The 24,397-nt window shown below is 38.1% G+C and overlaps 1 protein-coding gene across 5 annotated transcripts in view; it reads left to right on the top strand.

Moving 5' to 3' along the window:
• The window catches only part of DSE (dermatan sulfate epimerase), an 81,128-nt gene that overhangs the window by 27,368 nt on the left and 29,363 nt on the right, over positions 1 to 24,397 (top strand). For 3 of the 5 annotated variants that reach the window (XM_038526611.1, XM_038526610.1, XM_038526609.1), the window contains exon 2: positions 204 to 672. In XM_038526611.1, coding sequence (XP_038382539.1) covers positions 257 to 672 — 416 coding nt within the window. In that variant the 5' untranslated portion in view covers positions 204 to 256. Of the gene's footprint in view, positions 1 to 203; positions 673 to 20,451; positions 20,468 to 24,397 lie in introns of those variants that run through there. The other 2 variants (XM_038526612.1, XM_038526613.1) reach the window with 2 other exon arrangements.

Genomic DNA, 24,397 nt, shown 5'->3' on the forward strand with positions numbered 1-24,397 from the left:
GTTGTACCTTTTCTTCCTGTGACTAAGTTATTAGGCTTTAGTAAGTCTCTTTCTAGTTCAAATTTTTGTTGTATTTTTTAAAAAATCTAAATTCATAAGCTTTCTTTTTTAATATTTAGACCTGCTCCTAGTAAGCAAGGTTGTCCTTCCTACTTTGCCACGTTTCCCTGGTTGACATATCCTTTTCTTTTTTCCAACTGTAGGATCTTTCGAAGATGGTTTGGCTGCCTTGGAGATTTGGAGATCTGATGCCACGATGAGGACTCACACACGGGGGGCCCCCAGTGTGTTTTTCATATATTTGTTTTGCTTTGTGTCAGCATACATCACTGACGAGAACCCAGAAGTCATGATTCCCTTCACCAACGCCAACTACGACAGCCACCCAATGCTCTACTTCTCCAGGGCGGAGGTCGCAGAGCTCCAGCTCAGGGCCGCCAGCTCGCATGAGCACATTGCTGCCCGGCTCACTGAGGCCGTGCACACCATGCTGTCCAGCCCCTTGGAATACCTCCCTCCTTGGGACCCCAAGGACTACAGCGCCCGCTGGAATGAAATTTACGGCAACAACCTGGGCGCCTTGGCAATGTTTTGTGTGCTGTATCCTGAGAACATTGAAGCCCGAGACATGGCCAAAGACTACATGGAGAGGATGGCAGCTCAGCCTAGTTGGTAGATTTTTGTCTTTTTCTTCTTACTGTATGAACTCTGCAATTTAAAGACATGAATTTATACTCAGATGAAATCTTGGAAGCCAGGTTTTCACATACATGTGTGAGTGAAGGGGAGGGGTTACTCATTATTTGTGGTGTTAGTGGCTTAATGAATGGTCCATAATTTCAAAAGACCCAGTAATGTCCGTGTTTAAAGTTAGAGGAAAATATTTAGATATATCCTAGCCAAAGAAAACATAATTTGCTGCATTGAGTAAATACTATCATCCAATTGTTGAGAATTCTTTCTTCTAAGTTTAACGAGCATGTAGTATGGTCATCTGGCTTTACGTTCTTATCAACCTCTAAGTGGTTAAAACCTTCTGCCAGCAAGACATTTGGGCCAATTAAGATTTATTTAAATTTTATGACAATTAGAAGCTAAAAATGAATATGATAGGATTAACTGGCAATAAACAAGATCTTATCCGATAACGACCAAACTGCCCAAACCTGTAGGAAAACCTGTTGTATAATTTTGTGAGCATTTCTAACTACATAATAATTTATCTTCAGATTTTCTAAGATTTGAAAACAAACTTGCTGTCCCTTTTTGAATTAGCTTAAATTTAGTTTATTTCTTTATAATAAATATGTCTGCCTGCTTCCAAGGAGATATGGGGGGAGTTGATTAGGGATTCTATGGGTATCCTTACCCAAACTGTGTTTTAGTACATATTCATGGTATACTTGCACCAGAAAAATTACAAACTATATAAAATACCTTTTTAAAATTATAGAAATTTCTTTTTTATAGGACTATAGAGAGCTCATTTTTAAATGCTTAGAAAAATCAATAAATGCATTTAATGCTATGATAAGTTATATCTCACCCATAATAGAAGTGAAAGATGGTAGTTTGCAAGCTTCCTGAATTCTGTCAATATCGTAACAAAATTTAATTTTTCCTAAATTTCTACCAATATGACAAAGAATGCTGTTTGCTTATAGAATTTGAAGGATATTAGGACATTTCTTAATGAAAAAGATTATGGAAGAGCCGGCGTTAAATCCATATCAGAGCTAACTTTTTAAGAGTTATTGTTAGGTATGTATAACATTTTGAAGCTTATAATATTTTAGGTTGAAAAGAACCTTTATATTTGGTTTGTTTCAAAACTGAGCCATGTATGCAGTAGTTTCTGATTTTGATTCTAATTAACTGATTTTACTCTATTCCCGACACCAAGAAAGAAAATAAAAGATGTATGAAAATTTATTTGATATTTGAACTACAATATTATATTATCAAATGTTATAAGTACTCGACATTGTGTAATTGGTTAAAAATGGCAACCGTGAAATACTTTTTGTAGAAAGAAACCCCTCTGTTGCTTAAAAGCTACTTTTTCTTTTAAAGTCCCTTTTTAGATAGAGAAGTTAAATTTGTCAGATTAAGATACTAATGAAAATGTTCAAGAGAATAGTTCCTGTGAAAAGCTATTTCACTTTATAACAGAGTAGCTGACTCTGAAGTACCATTGTTTCATGAAGATTTTTTTAACACAAATACAATAACATTAAGAGAATTACACCAAACTGATGCAAACATTAAAATATAAAACATTCAGAGGTATAAATACCAACTTGAATGAATGCTGTCATTAGAGAGCATGAGACTCTTAGGATAAAAAAAGGAAAATTAAATAGCTTTACAAAAATGGTGGTCTCTATATTGTTTGTACAAGTTGAGATTTACTGGGTTTTGGAGGTATGTATAAATTTGCCAAGAGACTAATACTTCATTCATGGCAGTATTGATAAAAATAGATATAACTCTGTGCTGTATCTGGTCACCAGAAAGTCATTCTGTGATTTGATAGAGCTGAACAATTGACTCCTTTCTCTTGACCTCCTTGAAAGAGGAAGGTCAGAAATGGAAAGTTTACCTCTACATTTGGTTTCTAGTGCCAGAAGTGATCCTAGCAGAAAAAGAAGAGCTACTGGAACATTTTATCTTGACAATTACTGTTACTAGGTTCTACTTTTAAATGATTTCATGGAAATTTTAACTTTTTAAAATTTACCATGCCCAACTCTTGGACTCTTATATTTTCACTTAGATTTATAGTTGAATGTAATCACTTTTTGATAGCTTAAATACTTCTGTAGTTCAGCTGTCACTGTATAAATCAACTCAATGATATGTTCCCACAATGCACAGAGAAGTATATTGTGGATATTGTATTTTGTTTCCTTAATCTCCAGGGAAAGGTATAGTAGAAATAAGTAAATAAAAACATACATATGAAAATTTTAGGAAAGTAAAGTGCTAACTCCCCAAACTCTAAAAATTGACTTTGGAAATCTCTTTTAAATCTCTACTAAAGGGGCACCTGGGTGGCTCAGTCAATTAAGCATCTGCCTTAGGCTCAGGTTATGATCCCAGGGTCTCCAGGGTCCTGGGATCCAGTTCCACATAGGGCTCCCTGCTCAGTGGGGAGCCTGCTTCTCCCTCTACCCCATCCCCTGCTCATACTCACTCTTTCTCTCTCTCTCTCTCTCAAATAAAATATTTGAAAAATAAATAAATCTCTACTAAGAACTGCTTTTATTATTTCTTGCCTTAAAGTTTAAGCTTTTGGTGGGGAGATACTGTCTTAGGATATAGTTCACATATATTAGTTTCAGAGAAAAAAAAAGAACTAGCTCTTATTTACCAAAAAGATCAATAATTCATACTATAGATTTGTTTTTTAGAAAGCTTCCTACAATGGCTTTATCAGACTGAATACCTTTTCCATTTTCTTTGAAGAGCATTTCTACTCCTTTTAAAACCAATGATTTAGTTGTGTTCACTCAGTCAGCTAACTTCTACTGAGTATCTGTTGTGTGTCATGCACTCGGCTGCGTACCAGGGATTCAAAGATGAAGGGATGGCCTAAAAATTGTTTAAGTCACCCCTACAGTGAGAAGTGCAAACACTGGGTATTTGAAAGCTAAGTGAGGGCGGTGCCCTCTTCTCAGAAATGAGAGATTTCATTAGTTTTCGTTCATGACACAAAGGTTTGTATCGTGCTGCATGCACTCTGGTGTGATAGAAAGTGCTAACTCCACACTCACCCTCTGGATTTGAATCTTGGCTTTCCACATTTTGTCTGTGCCTTAATGTGAAGTGGCAATAGCAGTAATATCTCCCTCAGAGCCTCATTAGGAGGATTTCCAAGATAACAATGGAGAGTACTCAGCACAGTTCCTGTCACCTAGTAAGCCTTCAATAAATAAGAATAATGATGTTAATGATAAGTATTGTTACTGTTATTTATTCAGTACCTACACCCTGTTTTGGCTTATACATCAGTATATGTAGACTCTAAGGAAATAGTATTTGGGATTTATGTGGAGATTTTACTCATCTTTGTTCAAATGACTCTCTAAACTAGCACATCTGTTTAACTCACTAAATTTCCCTTTTGGCTTTGTTCTGTTAAAATGTTCAGTGATGCTCCCGAGGGCCCTTTTTTAATGCATATAAGAATCTGATGGTAATGCCAATGAAGAAGGTTTAGTGGAATGTAACAGTGATGTGTCTTTTGTCTGGTACTAAAAAAAAGTACATCTGATATTTACATGCATACAAATTTGTTAATATGGCTCATTTTTCATTTGAGTATTTTGTAAGGAAAGAGCCAAAAGTAACATCTATATATTCAGTTATTTAGGGCTCTTGGGCCATTATAAAAAAAGTTAAAGGAAAGTGTTGTCTATACAAATCTTGTTCTGTGCCATTTTATATGACACATACTGCCAAGTAAAAGGGAATCTGAAAGATTTATCATGAGAATGGTAGTGATTAGAAAACAACAGCATGCAAAACTTCTTATTTTAGCATTATACTTGTATGTACCTCCCGGCACCACAAAAGGATGAGTCCTGTCTCTGTAGTATCTGCCTTTGCAGATATGCCATGTCCTTGCTCACGCACTCCTTTGTTCTGACTTCTGCTAAGGCTCAAATGTTCTTCATAACAGTAAAATTAACAGTAACTTAAGCTTGTTCCTAGTTCTAAAAATCAAATTTTAAAAGATATTATTTTAACTTATATATAAAGTGGCAAGTCATTTTCAGAATCACCAAAAATATCTTTAACCCTTGGATTAAGCCTTTGGGGGGTGGGTGTCCCCTATAGATCTCATCTTCCAAATGAGAACTAGGATTTGCACTGCAGTTGGCTCCGTATTTTATATAAAAGCTTGATTAGAACTTAATATGCAGCTATTTGGGGGCACCTGGATGGCTCAGTGGTTGAGCATCTTCCTTTGGCTCAGGTCATGATCCTGGAGTCCTGGAATCAAGTCCCACATCAGGCTCCCTATAGGGAACCTGCTTCTCCCTCTGCCTGTGTCTCTGCCTCTCTCTGTGTGTCTCTCATGAATAAATAAATAAAATCTTTTTTAAAAAGAATTTAATATGCAGCTACTTGAAGAAAGCTCAGTGAGCTGAGGCCGTAAGTCTAGACCTGGTAACAATAGAAAACGGATTTTAATCCACTTAAAGTGAATTCATTTTTTATAAAATGTCACCTGGTCACTAGAGCAAGTTCTAAGTATGTCAGTTGGCATATAGGGTATTCTCATTTATAAATGATTGCTTTCTGTCTTCAAACCTTACATAGTTAAAGAACACAGCTAAACTCCAAGTATTCTCCATCAGGTCCTCCCTACAAAAACTTAAACTTTAAGATAGGAAAATAACAAAAGCAGTTCTTAGTAGAGACTTATTTATTTTTCAAATATTTTATTTGAGAGAGAGAGCATGAGCAGGGGATGGGGTAGAGGGAGAAGCAGGCTCCCCACTGAGCAGGGAGCCCTATGTGGATCTGGATCCTAGGACCCTGGAGACCCTGGGATCATAACCTGAGCCCAGGGCAGATGCTTAATTGACTGAGCCACCCAGGTGCCCAATCTCTTTAATAGAGATTTAAAAGATATTTCCAAAAAGTCAATTTTGGTTTGGGGAATTAACACATAGTACGCTACTTTCCTAAATTTTTCACATTTTTATTTTTATTTACTTATTTCTACTCTACCTTTCCCCCAGAAGATTAAGGAAATAAAATACAAAATTCAAAGTAGCTGAGAAAGAAAAGGGAAGAAAAAGATCTGGGACATCAACTGAATTAGGAATGAGACAGTTGCTAAAATGTTGTATCTAATAGACCACAAGTGGGTCATAGTGAGCCCTGTGGTTTTTAGCTGCGAAGAGGCTCAGTAAGTGTAGACTGTCCATGGGATCAAAAACATCAGTTATTCTATAGAACTACTACTCTTGACCCAAGTATCAGACAGCAATGTCTCTTGGGGTTTTTGTGAAGAACCTTCACAGTAGTCTCATGAACATCCCTACAGTGCATGTGTGATGGGTTGCACAAGGCTATTTTTTATGCCAGACCAGACTAAAGGCAAGGTTGTGTCTTTTGCTCACTCATATATCCTCCACCTCTTAGCACGGCATTAAGTAGATTTCTGCCCAGTGAATGAATGAATGAATGAATGAATGAATGAATGAATGAATACTGTAGCATCCCTGGATAAAGCATCTCCAAAGTGAAGTTCATTGAAATAAAGGTGGAAGTGGAAGGGATGGATATATGGTTTAGCCTCAGGCCCCTTTTTTTTCCCTAACGTGGCTGAATCCTTCAGTAGAATTCTGCACGTGTATCAGGCGGCCTCCGTGTACATGGTGTATCTCACTCAAGCTTGTGATAGATGCCATTACATTTCTCAGGCAGTTCTTACAGTGATCTATAACTAAAAACAAGCAAAAGAAGCAAAAAAGTACACTCAAATGATTTTTGGAAAACACTGCAGATCCTGAATTGCTTAAGAAAGGTGCAGTTACATTGAGGCTATTTTACTTACTATGACGAGATGAATGCATTTAAAAGAGATATAAAATAGAATTTTAAACAAATGATATGTTCAGCTCTATTTGATAGCCTCTAACTATCCTGTGTGCATTTCCTGACAACAGGCTTTTACCTATGCATTGTAAACCCTGGGGAATGGCCCTCGCATAGTGATTTTTTGGAGGCAGAGCAGCGCTTGCACCTTGACTCTGCCATTTTATTAGTCATGCATCCTTTGGCAAGTTTTTGACCTTTTTTTTAAGATTTTATTTATTTATTCATGACAGACACACAGAGAGGGAGAGAGAGAGGCAGAAACACAGGCAGAGGGAGAAGCAGGCTCCATGCAGGGAGCCCAACATGGGACTTGATCCTAGGTCTCCAGGATCTGGCCCTGGGCTGAAGGCGGCGCTAAACCGCTGAGCCACCTGGGCTGCCCAAGTTTTTTAACTTTTAAACATCAGTGTCTTCATCTATAAAATGTGGATGATCCTTCCCATGAAAGGTGGTTCTGAGGATTAAATGAGATAATGCATGTAAAGCTCTTAGCATTATATACCTGGCACATAGTTTTACTAAAAAGACTGTTATAAATTACACAGAAATAGGTATGAACATAGAGCTTGATTCTCAAGTTTCTTGATACACAGTACTCCATTTTACCTGCTCTGTCACCCTGGAGTCGCGTTTTTGAGAAGGATTCATTGTGAATCTTGCTTTCCTCCTTTCTATGTAGTATTTTTGCTCACTTATCGTCAGAAAATAAATCACAGAGGAGAGAAATTACTTCACTCTTGCATTGGAGCCAGTCAGCTACAGGAAATCAGAACTGGTGAGGGAAACAAAGAAAGTTGAACTTTCGGACAGAGAAGTAATTGTACTTACATTTTCAACAGACTGAGTACTAAATCCTTGCCTGTGGATTGCAGACTTCTGGAGAGTGATATCTGAGAGCGTATTTGCAAAATAAAGTAAAATAAAATAACAAAATAAAATGGAAGAGAGAGGGAAAAGGAAAAAAAAAAAGAAAGAAAAGCCTCTGGCATATGGAAATGAACCAATCGGTTTTATTCCTGTACATTCCAAAATGAAGTGTGTGCCTGTCTTTCTCAGCATGGCCAGCTGTTTTGCAGACTTTTTACTTTTCTAAATTGTTCGTTAAGACTGGGAATCAAAGGAAGGGGGAGGGTGTAGCTGGGCCCCAACATGTGGACCCACAGCACTGTGAGTAAAAAGATCTCGTGACCTTAACAGTGGCGAAGACTGGGAGGCTTAGCCCAGAATGCACCTGGAACCCATTGGATTCCAGGAAACAAATCCAGTAGACCTGGGGAAACAAATGCCGGGCTCTCCGAAAACCCAGCCCCCAATTCCCTTGGCTTTTTCTCATTCCTGTTTCTTCTTCCTTTTACCCTTCCCCCTACCTCTCTTTTTGCCTCTCTTTTTCTCTGTTCTTTTCATTCTGCAATCTAAAAGAAGTGATCCCCTTTTATCCTACCTTAGATCCTTAGAAATAGAAGACTAAAATTGATGACTATGAGGCTTTTTTTTTTTTAATTTTTTATTTATTTATGATAGTCACACAGAGAGAGAGAGGCAGAGACATAGGCAGAGGGAGAAGCAGTCTCCATGCACCGGGAGCCTGACGTGGGACTCGATCCCGGGTCTCCAGGATCGCGCCCTGGGCCAAAGGCAGGCGCCAAACCGCTGCGCCACCCAGGGATCCCCGACTATGAGGCTTTTTATGATGATCAGATTTTTTTAAAGAAATTCTACATTTATTTTGTTTGTATAAGTAATCTCTACCCCCAATGTGGGGCTTGAACTCAGAAACCCAAGACTGAGAGTCTTGTGCTCTACCAATGGAGCATCAGGCACCCCTGATGATCATTATGGAACATATGTTAGGAACCAGGTCTGGGAATTGTCTTCTTGAAGGCTATTTAATAGGTTGTTCCCAGTACAATAATAAAGCAATTGGGTGAGGATTGAGGTTAGATGACCCATAGCAGGAGGAAGCATGTGAAGCACATGAAGAGTTACTAGTATCTTCTTTTTTTAATTTTTTTTTTATAAATTTATTTTCTATTGGTGTTCAATTTGCCAACATATAGAGTAACACCCAGTGCTCATCCCGTCAAGTGCCCACCTCAGTGCCTGTCACCCAGTCACCACCCCCCCGCCCACCTCCCCTTCCACCACCCCTAGATCGTTTCCCAGAGTTAAGAGTCTTTCATGTTCTGTCTCCCTTTCTGATATTTCCCACTTATTCTTTAGAGTATGATTGTTCAGTATCTGACAGTGTTCTCCATCTATTTCAAATGCAAATGAGGATAAAGTATTTTTTTTAAGATTTTATTTATTCATGAGAGAGATAGAGGCAGAGACATAGGTAGAGGGAGAAGCAGGCTTTTTTGCAGGGAGCCCGAGGCAAGACTCGATCCCAGGGCCCCAGGGTCATGCCCTGAGCCAAAGGCAGACTCTCAACCACTGAGCCACCGAGGCGTCCTGCACCTATGTTCTATTCCAATGATGCTTCATTGTCATCTTTTTTTTTTTTTTTTAAGTTGGCCTTATCTATTAGGTAAAATCACTCCTCAGTTCTAGTACTACTTAAGATGTAGGGTCTTGCTGACGTTAGCTTCTTACTAATGCTAAGCAGATATTTATAATTCCTAGAGAGTAGTAATGACATGAGTATGTCTGTGGGGTCTCTTATAAGCCGGGTGGTTCATTTCACCTTAGTTATCTTCAGAATGGCTTTCTCATTTCTTCATCTCCTACTCCCATATCCATTAAGGGAACATGTTTTAGCTTAACACGGACTGTGTCACCTGTCCTTCCTTTTCCTTTCCAGTGTGAATACGCTGCATTAGGACAGCAGGAGGAGACATTGTTGTCTGGGGCCTCCAGATCATTGCTTATCCCACATAAGCCGGTGATTTAGAAGCTTTGTGTGTGGGATGGCTTTGGGGGGGGGGCGGGAATTAGGAGGAGGGGAACTAGGTGGAAGCTTATAAAATTAGTCCAGGAAGGAAGTGAAGACCACAATTAAGACAGTGAGGGTGGAGAGAAGAAGGAATGACTTTTAGAGACACCGAGGGCGGAGAATCTACACGGAGATTGATTGGATTTGAGACACTTTCTCACAGTGTGATTCTTTCATCAGAATTCCAAAGGTATCCTTTTCTTGTGCAGGGGGAATTAAAAATTCATTTTCCTCCTCATCTCAAGTTTGAGCCCTATGTTGGACATGAAGCCTACTAAAAGAAATCATACAAATTTTAGAAATTGTCTTTATTTCATATCTGTAAAATTCATACTACAGGTCCAATTAATTTATAACAAGTACAGTTACCAATAGCTTAGTTTTTTTTTAAATTGGAGTATAGTTACATACAATACTATATTTGTTTCAGGTGTACAATATAATGATTCAACAATTATATCAATTATAGGATGCTTACCATGGCTGTAGTCACCACCTGTCACCATACAAAGTTGTTATGATATTGATTATATTCCCTGAGCTGTACTTTTCATCCCTGTGACTTATTTTACTTTTAGAAGTTCGTACCTCTTAATCCCCTTGACTTATTTTGCCCATTCTTCCATACTCTCCTCTCTGGTACCTACCAGTTCTCTGTATTTATGAGTCTGTTTCTGTTTTTGTGTGTGTGTGTGTGTTTGTATATGTTTATTCATTTATGTTGTTTTTTTAGATTGTTCATAATAAGTGAAATCATATGGTATTTGTCTTTTTCTGTCTGACTTATTTCACTTAGCATAATACCCTCTAGCTCCATCTATGTTGTCAAGAATGGTAAGGTTTCATTCTTTTTTTTGGTTGAGTAATAATATCCCGTGTTTATACTAACCACATCTTCTTTATTCATTCATCTATCAGTGGACATTTTGGTTGCTTCCAGATCTTGGCTATTGTAATTCTGGAATAAACATGGAGTACATATATCTTTTTGAATAAATGTTTTTGTTTTCTTTGGGCAAATACCCAGAAGTAGAATTACTGGGTCATATGTTACTTTGATTTTTATTTTTTTAAGGAGCTTCTATAGTGTTTTCTGTAGTGGCTACACCAAATTACATTCCCGCCAGAAGTGCATGATTCTTTTTTCTCCTTATCTTCACCAATACTTATTACATCTTGACTTTCTGCTAACTAGCCATTCTGACTGATATGAGGTAACATACAGGTATTCCTGAAAAGACAGATTCCTGGGCGCTACACAGACTGCGTGAATCACCGTCTTTCGGAGTAGGCCAAGGAACCTGCCCTTTTAACAAGTCCCTTATGTGATTCTGAGACACACTAAAATTTATTTTTTTTAATAAATCTTTTTTTTAATGTTTATTTATTTATGATAGTCACAGAGAGAGAGAGAGAGAGAGAGAGAGAGAAAGGCAGAGACATAGGCAGAGGGAGAAGCAGGCCCCATGCACCGGGAGCCCGACGTGGGATTCGATCCCGGGCCTCCAGGATCGCGCCCCGGGCCAAAGGCAGGCGCTAAACCACTGCGCCACCCAGGGATCCCCACACTAAAATTTAAAAAGGAAAAGAGGGTTTTAAAAAATGGTACTTGATTTTTGTCTTGGGTGAAATGGTTACACAGTAATGCCCAGATGTGGTAGGGAATATAGGAGAGAGAAGATAGTTCACTTTTTACATGTGTCTTGGTGTCACTGTGTATTTCTTCTATCTACTTCATCTGTCTCACTTTGTTAGTATCAACCAACTGTGTGAACGACGAATTTCAAAGCCCTCTGCCCCTGTTGTCATCACAAAGGCTCCTAGATACCTGTGGTGGGTATCTTGGTGTATATTTTATTACTGTACTTACTTGGGCCTCCTGGCCATGTCTGTTACTTTCATAAGTTCACTGTCTTCCACTTTCACCTGTTCTGTGGCTTCTGCACTGTTGCTGCCACATGGTTTACCTTCTGCCATCTCTCTCATTCCTCCCCTTTATTCTGTTCCACACTACTACCACTCCGTGAATGCATCTTGCTGTTGTTGTGTCATTGTTGAATGTGGGTGAGCTCTTCAAGGAAAAGTATTTTGGGGTGTCAAAAGCAAGATCAGCCTGTTGCTATCCTCATCATAAAACATGCCCCTAACCAGAGCTTTTACAGGTTTTTAAAGTCTTATTTTTCCTAGAATTTTGCGATTACGTATTTTAAGCTTTTCACCCATAGGCATTGATGTGCATCTCCCCCACTGTCCACTTGGACCACAGGTACTGGCGTCTTCTACTCTGCCTTGAGTGTCTAGTGGCACTACAGACCAGTGCCAAGTTGGCCTTTGTGCCTGCAGGAATCCCACATGTATCTGTTCCTTTCCTTCCTCCTTCTCCTCTCCAGCCCTACCCAGACTTCAAGATCCAGTTTAACTTCTCCATCCCCTACAAGATTTTCTCTAGCCTGTTACCCTTCTCAATTCCCGCTGGTATTATTTTTCATGTGACTTTTTGGTTTGCAATAGTAACTGGGTTTTTTATTACTTGGTTCTCTAGTCAGGAATATATATCTTCAAGATGGAGCCCCTCAAAAATGTTTTTCTAGAAACATCCTGGGCTCTAGCTCCTACCCATACTTTGTCCAGTGTGATTCAGATATGCCAAGGGAACCATGTAAACTTCTTTTTGGATGTCTTGTCGTACTAGAATTCTTGGTTTATTTGTTTACCTACCTCACATAAGCTTATTGAAGGTGGCAGTATCATCATGTTTTACTTTTGAGTCCTGAGAGCCATATATATGGTTTTAAAGACCTAATACATTATATTGAATGAATGAATGTATTTTGATTGAAAGTCTGAGTTTACTGAGAGCTGAAGTCCTGGTCTCTACAAATTTTGCATCAGATTTGATACCTTGTGCGCCATGGATGCTTATATTTGTCTGCCTCACTGTTGCTCTGAAGGCCTGCCTGTTGTCAGCCTGTAATCACAGAGGTATTGTTCCCTGGCCCAGTTGGAAGCCAGTAAAAGGTATGTCAGGATTTGACATCTCAGTGCACAGTTTATCAGGAGAGTCAGATTACCTGCTCTTTGAAGTGCTCTTGCACCTGGTATTCTCTCCTTCCCAGGTCCTCAAATTTTGGCATGCAGCACTTTAATATGTATATAATATTCATGAATATTCCCTATCAAATAACCTCAATAGAATATTGTTTTGTTTTGTTTTCCCATTAAAGCCACCTGCTTCAATCTTTGAAATGTATGGTAGTGATGTTAGGCAGTGGGAAGTGGGAGGGATAGTTTATTGGAATGAGAGCAAGGACTATGGAGCCAGACTGCCTGCATTCTAGTCCCATTTATGGGTTCTGTGACCCGGAGCATATTAGTTGGCTTCTCCATGGCTCAGTTTCCTCATCTATGAATTGCTGATAAATACAATACATCATAGTGTTGTTTAGAGCATTAAATGAGTTAATGAAAGAATATCTAGCATAATGATATTGTTACCTTTTTTACTTTGCTTATATTTTGTTTTCCTATAAATTGATGCCAACAAAGGTAATTTTCATTTATAACAAATGGATGTACATATTCATTTTATTTATGTTTATTGTATACTTATTCTATTCTAGGCATTGTGCTAGGAATTGGGGATATGAAAATTTGAGGGCAAGTTACACATCTTGGCTTGTTGTTGACCTACGGAAGATATCCACTAATAAATATTAATGGAGATGATGAATGCCATGGTTGGGAAAGTACAGTGTGTAATGGGTAGATGGAAGGGTACTTCACTCAACATTCAAGCTTTGGGGAAGACTTTTCCACTGGGGCCTGAAGGACAAACAGGAATCAGCCAAGTGAAGGGGAAAGAGAGTGCATTTGATTGTTCTGAGTAGAAGTAACTTATGTTCAAAGGCCATGACATAAGAAAGCCCAATGCTTTTGAGGAACTGAAAATTTAATGTGGGGAGGAGACTAGCAATTATTGTGGCTTTGAGCAGAGAGCCAGGTGCCTCAAGGCTTCATCTGCCATGTGAAGGAAGGAGCTTATACTTTTACTTCTGAGCACCGTGAGGCCATTGAAGGGTTCTAACAGGTCGGTGACATCCAACTCGTGTGTGTGTGTGTGTGTGTGTGTGTGTGTGTGTGTGTGTGTGTTTTAACCTTTTCAATGCAAAGTGAAATAGAATACCATATGAACAAGCGTGTCGCTTAATGAAGCATCTAAAGGAAATCCCCTGGTAACCACAACACAGACCAAGAAATGGCACTTTGCCTGCCATCCTGAGAAGGCCTCCAAGGGCCCCATCCCAATCCCAACTCTGTCTGTCCCCACAAAGCCTCCTCTGACTTCAGTCATTACACCCATGTGTTCTTTATAGTTCATTCAGGTGTGTCTCCCTAGGCACAAGTTCAGTCTTGCTTGTTTTTCAGATGTTCACTAAGTCTTTTTTTTTTTAAGCTGTTTCTCCTCTATCTCTTTATTATTGTTATAATTTATCTGTGGAAGAACCTGGGACTGTTGACCTGCACAGCAGCTCCCCACAATCTGGAGGTTGCTGACTGCATGTTTAAGGTATAGCTCCGGGGGATGCTCCTCCACCCTTGCTATTTCCTGTAGACCCAGGAGCTGCTGCCACCTGTTGTGGTCACTCTGACACAAGCGTAGGGAGTGACTGTTTTCTCAGCGGGAGACATAAAATGGCTGCTGTTTTCTCCATGTGACAGATTTGTGTTTTGGGAAGAGTCTCTGGCCACATGTGGAGAGTAGATTGCAGAGGTCAAACCAGAAAGACCAGTTAGGCCTTTTGTGTTTATCATCCAGATGAGAGCCCAGAATAGGAGCTCTGAGAATGGAAAGCAATGCTGGGTTCCAGAAACTTTTAAGAATTTGCATGTATAAGACTTGACAACTGTATTGAAGGACCAAAAGGACAAAGGAATTTTTTTATGGGATGCTGAGAGAATGATGAGACCATTCTGTGAGATGGCAACACTCATTGGGGAATGCTAACAAAGATTTTGGTTTTTGGATATACAGAGTATGAAGGGTCTATGAACCCAAGAGGAGATACTGGGTTTGCAACTCTCAAGTGTTATTTTTAGCTACTTCCTGTTTGCCATGAGTGTATTGTGACTTAAAAAAAAAAGTCACCACAAAAAAGATTTTATCAAATATAAAATATGTTTTGAAATACAATGTATGTAACTTCTGTTGACTATAGAAAAATGTAGAAAGAAAGTTTAAAGAAGGTCAGATTTAAAGTAGGCCTACCACGATAAATAAATGAATAACAATCAGAAGACTGAAAAGAAAAGGCAAAGGCCTGACAGTGTTATAGCCACATGGGTGTCTTCACGTTACTTTTTGCAGCTGAAGCCAAAATGAAACACCATGTAGGCGGCACTCCGGGAGGAATGCATCAGCTTGAGTGAATCCTCCTGTTTCCTTAAAGTTAGAAAAAGAAAAAGAGAAAAGATTCTCAAGGAAGTATGTGGATAACCATTCGGGCTTGTAACAATGGAGTGAGCAATTTTAAGTTCATTTCTGTGATTCATTTACAGGAAGTTCACTCTTAGAAGAAAAAAATCTGGGTAAAAGAGAAGATAAGAATTAATCCATAGATATTGTAAAAACTTTATATAACTTTAATATCTTACTGCCCTAAATTTTTGGCCATAATTTTGAAAACCCAAATGGAGTTTACTATTTTACCTTCTTTGGAGAACTTGTTGACATGGGAGAGATCTCAAAGTATTACTGAATCCAGTTTAAATCTTTTCCTCCTGTTTTTTTGTTTTTGTTTGTGTGTGTGTGTGTTTTTGTTTTGTTTTGTTTTATTTTTTACCATGGCCTGGCATTGGTCAGAGAAGATGTGGAGGATGGGATTGCATTCAGTTTTTGGGGTAGGGTCAACTTTTATTTTCAAAATGACGTAACTCTACATTAAAACTTGGGAGTATTTAATACAGATGGCATGTTGATGATAGCTTACAAGTTTGGCTCATAATTGAAATTTAGTTTATTCATTAATTTTGTTTTCTGGCAACATGTGAGATAGTACATCCTGCAGATTTTTTTTATGATTCACAAAGAAAAATCCTAAACTGACTTTCCCACTTCACTGCTTTTTAAGAAGTACTCTGAAACTGGGTCCTAAGGACATGAAATAAACTATTGGTACCATCTGCTGTTCATAGGCATTATTTCATTGTCTCTCTTGAATGTATTTGGCTTCAAAGCCAAACAAAATCACTTTGAGGAGGATGAGTGATGTTTTTCTGCATAGTGATAAATCAGTTTTCATTCCTGAATTGACTGCCTTGAGCCTGTTTGGTGTTTTGTGTCTGCCTTTATCATACAGTACCTTCTGCCTTCTATTTTAACCAGACTGAACTTGTGCTCTGGGTTCCTTCCTGGTGATCTCACAGTGTGATTTTCCCGCAGCATTGGCTTGGTCTTGTGCTGGAAAGTGCTCTGGGTGGCTGTGTCTCAACCAAGCTCCACCCACTGAAGCAGGCCCTGGGCCCAGGTCCTCTATGTCTGCAGGATGCATCTGGCTGGCTGCTTGTTTGGTGTCCAGTTTACCCTCTAAGACCTTTCCAAACCTTTTTGAATGTGATGCATAGTAAGAAAGTTTGCATCCCAACTCAGTACACAGGTTAACTTTAACTCTACATTTGTCTATGCATGTGTATGTAATATAAATATATGAGTGAAAGTTGTACAAATCAGCCCTTGCATTTATTTTATTTATTTCTTAAAGATTTATTTGTTTGAAGGAGAGAGAGAGAGCATGAGAAGGAGGAGGGGCAGAGGGAGAAGCAGACTTAACGCTGAGCAGGGAGCCCGACTTGGGGCTCAATCTCACGACCCAGGATCACAATCTGAGCTGAAGGCAAAGACTTGACTGAACCACCCAGGTGCCCCCAGCCCTTGCATTTAGGTCATGCTTTGCATTTCACAAGTTTCTATTCTATTCCATTTCATTAAATTCCATTAAAAATGTACTGGTCATAACCCATCATATTTATTTCACAATCTATTAATAGCTTATGATTTGGGACGCCTAGGTGGCTCAGCGGCTAAGCACCTCCCTTCGGCCCAGGACATGATCCTGGAGTCCCGGGATCGAGTCCCACAGTGGGCTCCCTGCATGGAGCCTGCTTCTCCCTCTGCCTGTGTCTCTGCCTCTCTCTCTCTCTCTCTCTCTCTCTCTGTCTCTCTTGAATAAATAAATAAAATCTTTAAAAAATAGCTTATGATTTAAAATTTGAAAGTGCTGCCTAACACTCTGATAAACACGATTCCTTTTCAGAAAACCCTTTCTTAAATTAACATGCCTCTTAAATCTTGCCACTGAAGGGACTCCTTTGCTCTTTGAGGTGGCCTCTTTCTTCCATAATTTGAGTGTTTAGAGTACTTGTTTCTAAAATATATTAGGAAGCAGCTTTTTTTCATTAGGAAAGAGTGCAAAGTCCGTGATTGATGATTGCATTTCAGGTTTCCAGGGTTGAGTGGAATAAATTCTGCAGCACATTATTTCCTCTCGGTGCCTAAAATCAAATCTGCCACAGCTTATTCACTGTTTCAAAAAGGCAATTTCAGTAAAACCTTTAAAAAGCATATTGTAAAGGAGGACAATTTTGATAAAGCATTAAGAAGTGGGTATCTTAAGTAAATATTAACCTTACTGAGGAGATTATAAGAGAAAGTAAAATATCTTTTCTTGTATCTTAGCACATTAAAGTCTGCCTCATTTTGGTTTTGATATTTTCCTACCATTAGGGTGGCAAGATTCAGCAATTTGAGTACAGTTTTTGCCCTGGTAAGGTGTCCTTCACTTTTTAAACTTTCTATTGCAGATAATTCTTTCCCCTTTTGCATGTTGCATGTTGTCAGAATATTAGGGGATTGCTCTTTAAAATAAATGGGAGGAATGTCCTGTCCAGGTATCGGCAGGAAGGTGGCAGGTACAGGACAGTGGTGATGGCTGGTGAGATTCTTTAAGGTCATTGTATTCATTGCTGAGGCAGCTCTAACAAGGTACCACAGACTTAAAATGAACAAGTGGAGGCTAAGAGTCTGAAATCAAGTTGTCAGTGGGGTTGGTTCCTTCTGGAGACTCCAAAGGAGGAACTGCCCTATGCTACTGTCTTAGTTTCAGGTGGTTGTAGGCATCCCTTGGCATTTCTTGGCTTGTAGATACATCACTCATCTGTCTCTCAACATACCATCTGCCATTAACACATGTATACTTCTTATCCCTCCATCTTCCTGTATAGATTATCATTTTAGTTAGATGAATTTTAAGTGTTTGCATATTTTAACAAGGCAAAAGTTATTGACACCTAAACCCTGTTGTGTACTATGATCTCTTTTCAATTTGTGTACAGCTTTTGTTTTCTTTAGTATTAATAACAGCTTTCTTATTTAGTTAATTTCCTATATATTTATCACTAATGATCAACCAGACTTTTATTTAGTTATGTAATTCTCTCAATCAATTCACGAGATGATCTTTTTTTTAAAAAAAGATTTTATTTATTTGAGAGAGAGTGAGCGAGAGAGAAGGGGGGGTGAAGGGCAGAGGGAGTAGCAGACTCCCCACTGAGCAGGGAGCCCAGTGGGGGCTTGATCCCGAGACTCTAGGATCATGACCTGAACCAAAGGCAGACACTTAAGCAACTAAGCCACCCAGACACTTGCCCACGAGATTTTCTTAATGACATTTTAGGTTTCCCCTGCTATCCAAAAATAGAGCTTTCCTATAAAACTTAAGTAAGCAGAAATGGCATAAAGCAAAGAGCCAGTTACCACCATTAATTTATATGGAAATACATTTTAGTGTTCCCAGACCCCCAAAATAACCTGTCTTAGGCTGTTCTGATAACTTAGGACGCATCTTGCTAATGATGCACAAAATAAATCCAAATAAAGCACAGATGCTCAGCACAGTTTTGGCAGTCTAATGTTGAGTTACCTAGTGTAGTTCCCGGGGAAGGAGCCTGGTGGCGCCACTGTTGCTGTTTGGGTTGTGTGCTGCCTCCCATTGCTTGCTGCAAAACAAATGCTGAACACTATTTTTGCTTTTCAACTTTTTTTGTCAAAAGGAACATCCTCTTCAGATTTCTTTTAGTTAGCGAACAATGCACACCAATGCAGGTCTCTCATAAAAGTGAAGTTGTACAATTCAAATTTTGGAAAGGTGGGAGATACCTATATTCCTGACAGTTCATCTGATAGTTCATCAAGAAATAACTGCCAGAGCCTTTTGACTTGCTGTGATCTAGGTCTGCTGTATAGCTGTTGACTTGTTCTCCTCTCCTATCTTGTGTGGGATTCTCTGGGCCATGAGAATCATGTTGTTCTTTTCCTAATTTGGTGGAGAAATTCTCCATTGGTTTCCAGAGAAAGTGTCGTGAGAGGTAAATTTGGAAATTTACTTGGCTGTCTGCTTGTGTTTATTGTGCACTCGAGTTTGAATGTAGCTTGGCTGGGTATGGAATTATAGCTTGTGTTGTTTACCCGAGTTTTAATTTTTAATTTTCATTTTTTTATTGTCTCCTTGAGTTTTAAAGTTCCAGCTTCTAGTGTGCTGTTGAAATGTCCAATCCCAATCTGACTCTTGATGCTTTGAATGAAACCCGATTTTTCTCTCTGAAGCTTTTTTGGGTCTCTTCTGTCACCAGTGTTGAAAAAGTCTGGATCTTGGTTTGGGATGAATCTCTTTTCATCCACATACTATTCACTTGATGGACTCCTCCAGTCTGGAAACTCCTGCATTGTAGTTCTAGGAGGTTTTCTTCATACATTTGATTTCTTCCCCTTTGTTTTTATTTGCTTTCATCTTTATTCTCTTCTTATTTAGATATTCAACGTCTGGGGTTAGTCCTCTAACTTTCTTTTCCATTTTCTGTTTCATTGTCTCATATTTCTCTTTCTTGAGATTTCTTCAGCTTTCAGTCAACTCCTTCTATTGAGCTTGTCTTCCTGTTATTTTTCATCTTCAAGAGTTCCTTTTTTCAAGGGTTTTTTTTCTAACTGCATAATCTTTTTTCCCAAGCTGCATTTACCATTCTGCTAATCTGGGCCTCTTCTTTCATATTATGGGATTTCCTTAAAACTCTGGTAGTCATTAACTGACTATTCATATATGCAGAATTTTATATTAGTTAACTATTGTGGCTGAAACAAATTACCACAGACATAGTGACTAAAATAATACAAACTTATCTTACACAAGATAAGGTGTAAGGTTAGAACTCTAACATGGGTCTCACTGGGATAAAATTATGGTGTCAGTAAGACTGCATTTCTTTTCAGAGGCCCTGGTAAGAGCTTTATCTAGCTTCTTGAGGCCACATAAATTATTTTGTTTTTGGCTCCATTCCTATACCTTCCAAGCCAGTAACATCAAATGTCTCTGATTTTTCCTCTATAGTCATACCGTTTTTATGACCACAGCCAGGAAAGATCTTTACTTATGTATTTATTTGAGAGAGAGATGGAGGAAGGGCTGAGGGAGAGAGAGAGAGAGAGAATCCTAAGTGGTTCCATGCCCAGCCCAGTGTGGAGCCCTATGCAGAGCTTGATCTCACAACCCTGAGATCGTGTCCTGAGCTGAAATCCAGAGTCAAATGCTTAACCAACTGAGCCACCCAGGTGTTCCTTGAAAGAATATTTGCTTTTAAAAATCCACATGATTTGGTTCACCTAGATAAATTAGGAAAATACACCACCAGAGTCCTTCATTTAATCACATCATCACAGTCCCCTTTGCCATGGAAAGTAATATATCCATAGATTTTGGGAGTTAGAATGTAGAATCTTTGAAGGCCCCATTGTTCTGCCTACCACAGATTCTAAACAGCTGATTATCCATTCTACGTGTGTGTTGGGGAAGGGATTTTGTGCACTATAAGGTTGATAACAATTTGGCTCCACCTTTTTCCCTGGGAAACCTTTGATGTCAGAATCTTTAGATCTTTATTTTAGGTCATAGAGTACTTAGCCTTTATATATCATGTTATGTTAGAAATAGACATTTTTAATTTTGCATGTTATAAAATATATATTGGATTTTAGAAGATAAATATATAAATATACACAGAATTATTATAACTGATCAGCTACTGTCAGAGCCATTATTTATAAATTGTCATTTTCTTCTGAACCTTTTAATTTGAAAACTTACAAGTATCTGTAGAAGTTAAAGAATTATGTAGTTAACATCAACTTAAATACGCAGTTCCTGGATTCAACAATTATTTGTATTTCCAGAGTCAGTTTTGCCATGGTTCATTTTCTCTTACTACTTGTCTGTTTTGTATTTCATTGATTTTTGTCTTTATTTTTGTTTGATACTATTAATGTTGGATTTAATTTGCCCTTCCTTTCTGACTTCTTAATGTGGAAGCTTAAATCATTGATTTTTTTTAAGTTTTATTTATATATTAAAGAGAGAGCACTCATATGTGTGTGCATAAATGAGGGGAGGGACAGAGGGAGAAAATCTTCAAGCAGACTCCCTGCTGAGCTGAGCCCACTTATGTGCTTGATCCCTGAGATCATGACTTGAGCCAAAACCAAGAGTTGCCGCTCAACCAATTAACCAGGTGCCCCTTAGATCATTGTTTTTTATACTCTTTTCTTTTCTTTTTTACAGGTTTATTTATTTAAGAGAGCGAGCACACAAGCAAGGGGGAGGGGACAAGGGAGAGGGAAAAACAGACTCCCCACCAAGCAGGGAGCCTGACCAGGGCCCAATTCTAGGACCCTGAGATCACAACCTGAGCTGAAGGCAGACACTTAACAAACTGAGCCACTAAGGTGCCACTTTTCTATTCTTTTTGAGAGAGTGTGTGTGCATGACCCACATGCACATGCAAGGATGGGGGGAGGGGCAGAGAGAGAGAGAGAGAGAATCTTAGGTAGGCTCCACACCCAGTGTAAAAACCCAACCCTGAAAACATGACCTGAGCCAAAATCAAGAGTCAGCCATTTAACCAACTGAGCCACAAGGTGTCTCTCCTTTTTCTTTCTTCTAAGGACTGCTATTAGCACATCCCACAAATTTGGGCATGTTATATTCTCATTATCATTTGTAGTAATTTGTAATTGTTTGTAATTTGTTCTTTGACCCATGAGTTATTTAGGAGTTGCTTTTATATATATTCAACTCTTCTAGCTATCTACCTCTTATTACTATTTTAATGCTTTTGTTGCAAAAACATACTTAAAATGATTTCAGTCCTTTTTCATTTACTGAAACTTATTTTATAGCCCAGCATTAGGTAGGCTTTGGTAATTATTTCATGTGCCCTTAAAATAATGTGTGTGCTCAAAAAAAAATACTAGAACTGATAAAGGAATTCAGTAAAGTCACAGAGTACAAAATGCATGTTCAGAAATCTGTTGCATTTCTATACGCTAATAATGAAGCAGCAGAAAGAGAGATTAAAACAACTCCATTTACAGTTGCACCAAAAATAATAAAATACCTAGGAGTAAACTTAACTAAAGAGGTAAAAGACCTGTACTCTGAAAACTATAAAACATTGATGAAAGAAATTGAGGATAACACAAAGAAATGGAAAGATATTTGATGCTTAGGGATTGGAAGAACAAGTATTGTTAAAATCTCTATACTACCCAAAGCAATCCACACATTGAATGCAATCCCTATCAAAATACCAACAGCATTTTTTACAGAACTAAAACAAATAACCCTAAAATTTCCATCGACTACAAAAGACCCTGAATAGTCCAAGCAATCTTTAGAAAGAAAAGCAAAGCCGAAGGCATCATGATTCTGGACTTCCAAGTTATACTGCAAAGGTTTAGTAATTGGGCACCTGGTTGACTCAGTCAGAGCTGTAGTAATCAGAACAGTATAGTACTGGGACAAAAATAGACTCATAGATCAATGGAACAGAATAGAAGATCCAGAAATAAACCACAATTATACAGTCAATTAATCTTCAACAAAGGAGGAATGAATATGCAATGGGAAGAAGACAGTCTCTTCAACAAATGGTGTCAGGAGAGTCACATGTAAAAGAATGGACCGCTTTCTTTCACCACACACAAGAATAAATTCAAATTTGATTATGAACCTAAATGTGAGACCTGACAACTCAAAGCCAAAAAAAAAAAAAAAGAAAACAATCCAATTAAAAAATGGGCAGAAGACATGAACATTTCTCCAAAGAAAACCTACAGAGCCAACAGACTCACGAAGAGATGCTCAACATCAGGGAAATGCAAATCAAACCTGCAATGAGATATCACCTCACACCTGTCAGAATGGCTAAAATAAAAAACACAATAAACAACAAATTCTGGGGAGGATGTGGAGAAAAAAGAACCCTTCTGCACTGTTGGTGGGAATGCAAACTGGCACCACCACTGTGGAAAACAGTATAGAGGTTCCTCAAAAAGTTAAAAATAAAAAAAAAATTTTAAAAAATAAAAAAAAAAGTTAAAAATAGGGGCACCTGGGTGGCTCAGTCAGTTAAGCAACTGCCTTCAGCTCAAGTAATGATCCCAGGGTCCTGGAATCAAGCCATGCATTGGGCTCCCTGCTTGGCAGGAAGCCTGGTTCTCTTTCTCCCTCTACCTGCTTGTGTGCCTACTCTCTCTCTCTCTCTCTCTCTGTCAAATAAATAAAGCTGTTTTTAAAAAGTTAAAAATAAAACTATCTTGTGACCCAGTAGTCACACTACTATTTATCCCCAAAATTTAAAAACACTAATTCATGCACTGTTATGCTTATTGAAGCATTATTTACAATAGCCAAATACTAGAAACACCTTAAGTGTCCATTGATGGATGAGTGTATGGGGAGGATGTGGTGTGTGTGTGTATATATATATACACACACACACACACACATACACATATACACACATATATATATATAGGATGGAATATTAGCCATAAAAAGGTGGGTTCTTGCCATTTGCAACAACATGGATGGAGTTAGTAAAATGCTACGTGAAATAAGTCAGAAAGACAAATACCATATGATTTCACTCATATGTGGAATTTAAGAAACCAAGCAAATAAGCCAAGAGGAAAAAAAGAGAAAGCAAGAAATATATTCTTAATTATAGGGAACAAACTAATGGCTACCAAGGGGGAAGTGGGAGGGGAGATAGATGAAATAAGTAAAAGGGATTAATTTGTGATGACCACAGAGTAATGTATAGAATTAATGAATCACTATATTGGACCCCTGAAACAGATATAACACTACATGTTAACTATAGTGGAATTAAAATAGAAAATTAAAAAAAAGAATGTGTGTGCTTTCTACAGTTGTTGGATGTAGTATTTTATAAAGGTCAATTAAGTTGAGATGGTTGATAGTACTATTGAAATCTTTTATATCCTTACAATTTTTTCTTTTTATCAATCTATAGGAGAAGAGTATTAAAATCTCCAACCATAATTGTGGATCTGCTTTTTTTTTCTTTAGTTTTGCCAATTTTTGCTTTATATTTTTCTGAAGGTCAGTTAGGAGGGTGTATAAACATTTAGGATTGTTATATTTTCATGGTGAATGAACACATTTTCACTATAAAACTTATCTTTTTATTTCTGGTAATATTCCTGTCTTAAAGCCTATATTGTTATTAATATAACCATTCCCATATTTTTTTCTGAATGTTTACCTTTTCTCATCTTTTACTTAAAGCCTGTTTGTTATGTCTATATGTTTAAAGCATGCCTTTGTAAATATATTTCCATTTTGCTTTTTTTACATACAGCAATCTCTTTACATGGTGGGTTTGTCTATTTACATTTATTGTAATTAGTGATGATTTGGCTCAAATGAACTAACTTGGTAT

This window comes from Canis lupus, chromosome 1, assembly GCF_011100685.1.
Source record: "Canis lupus familiaris isolate Mischka breed German Shepherd chromosome 1, alternate assembly UU_Cfam_GSD_1.0, whole genome shotgun sequence".
Lineage (NCBI taxonomy): Eukaryota > Metazoa > Chordata > Mammalia > Carnivora > Canidae > Canis > Canis lupus.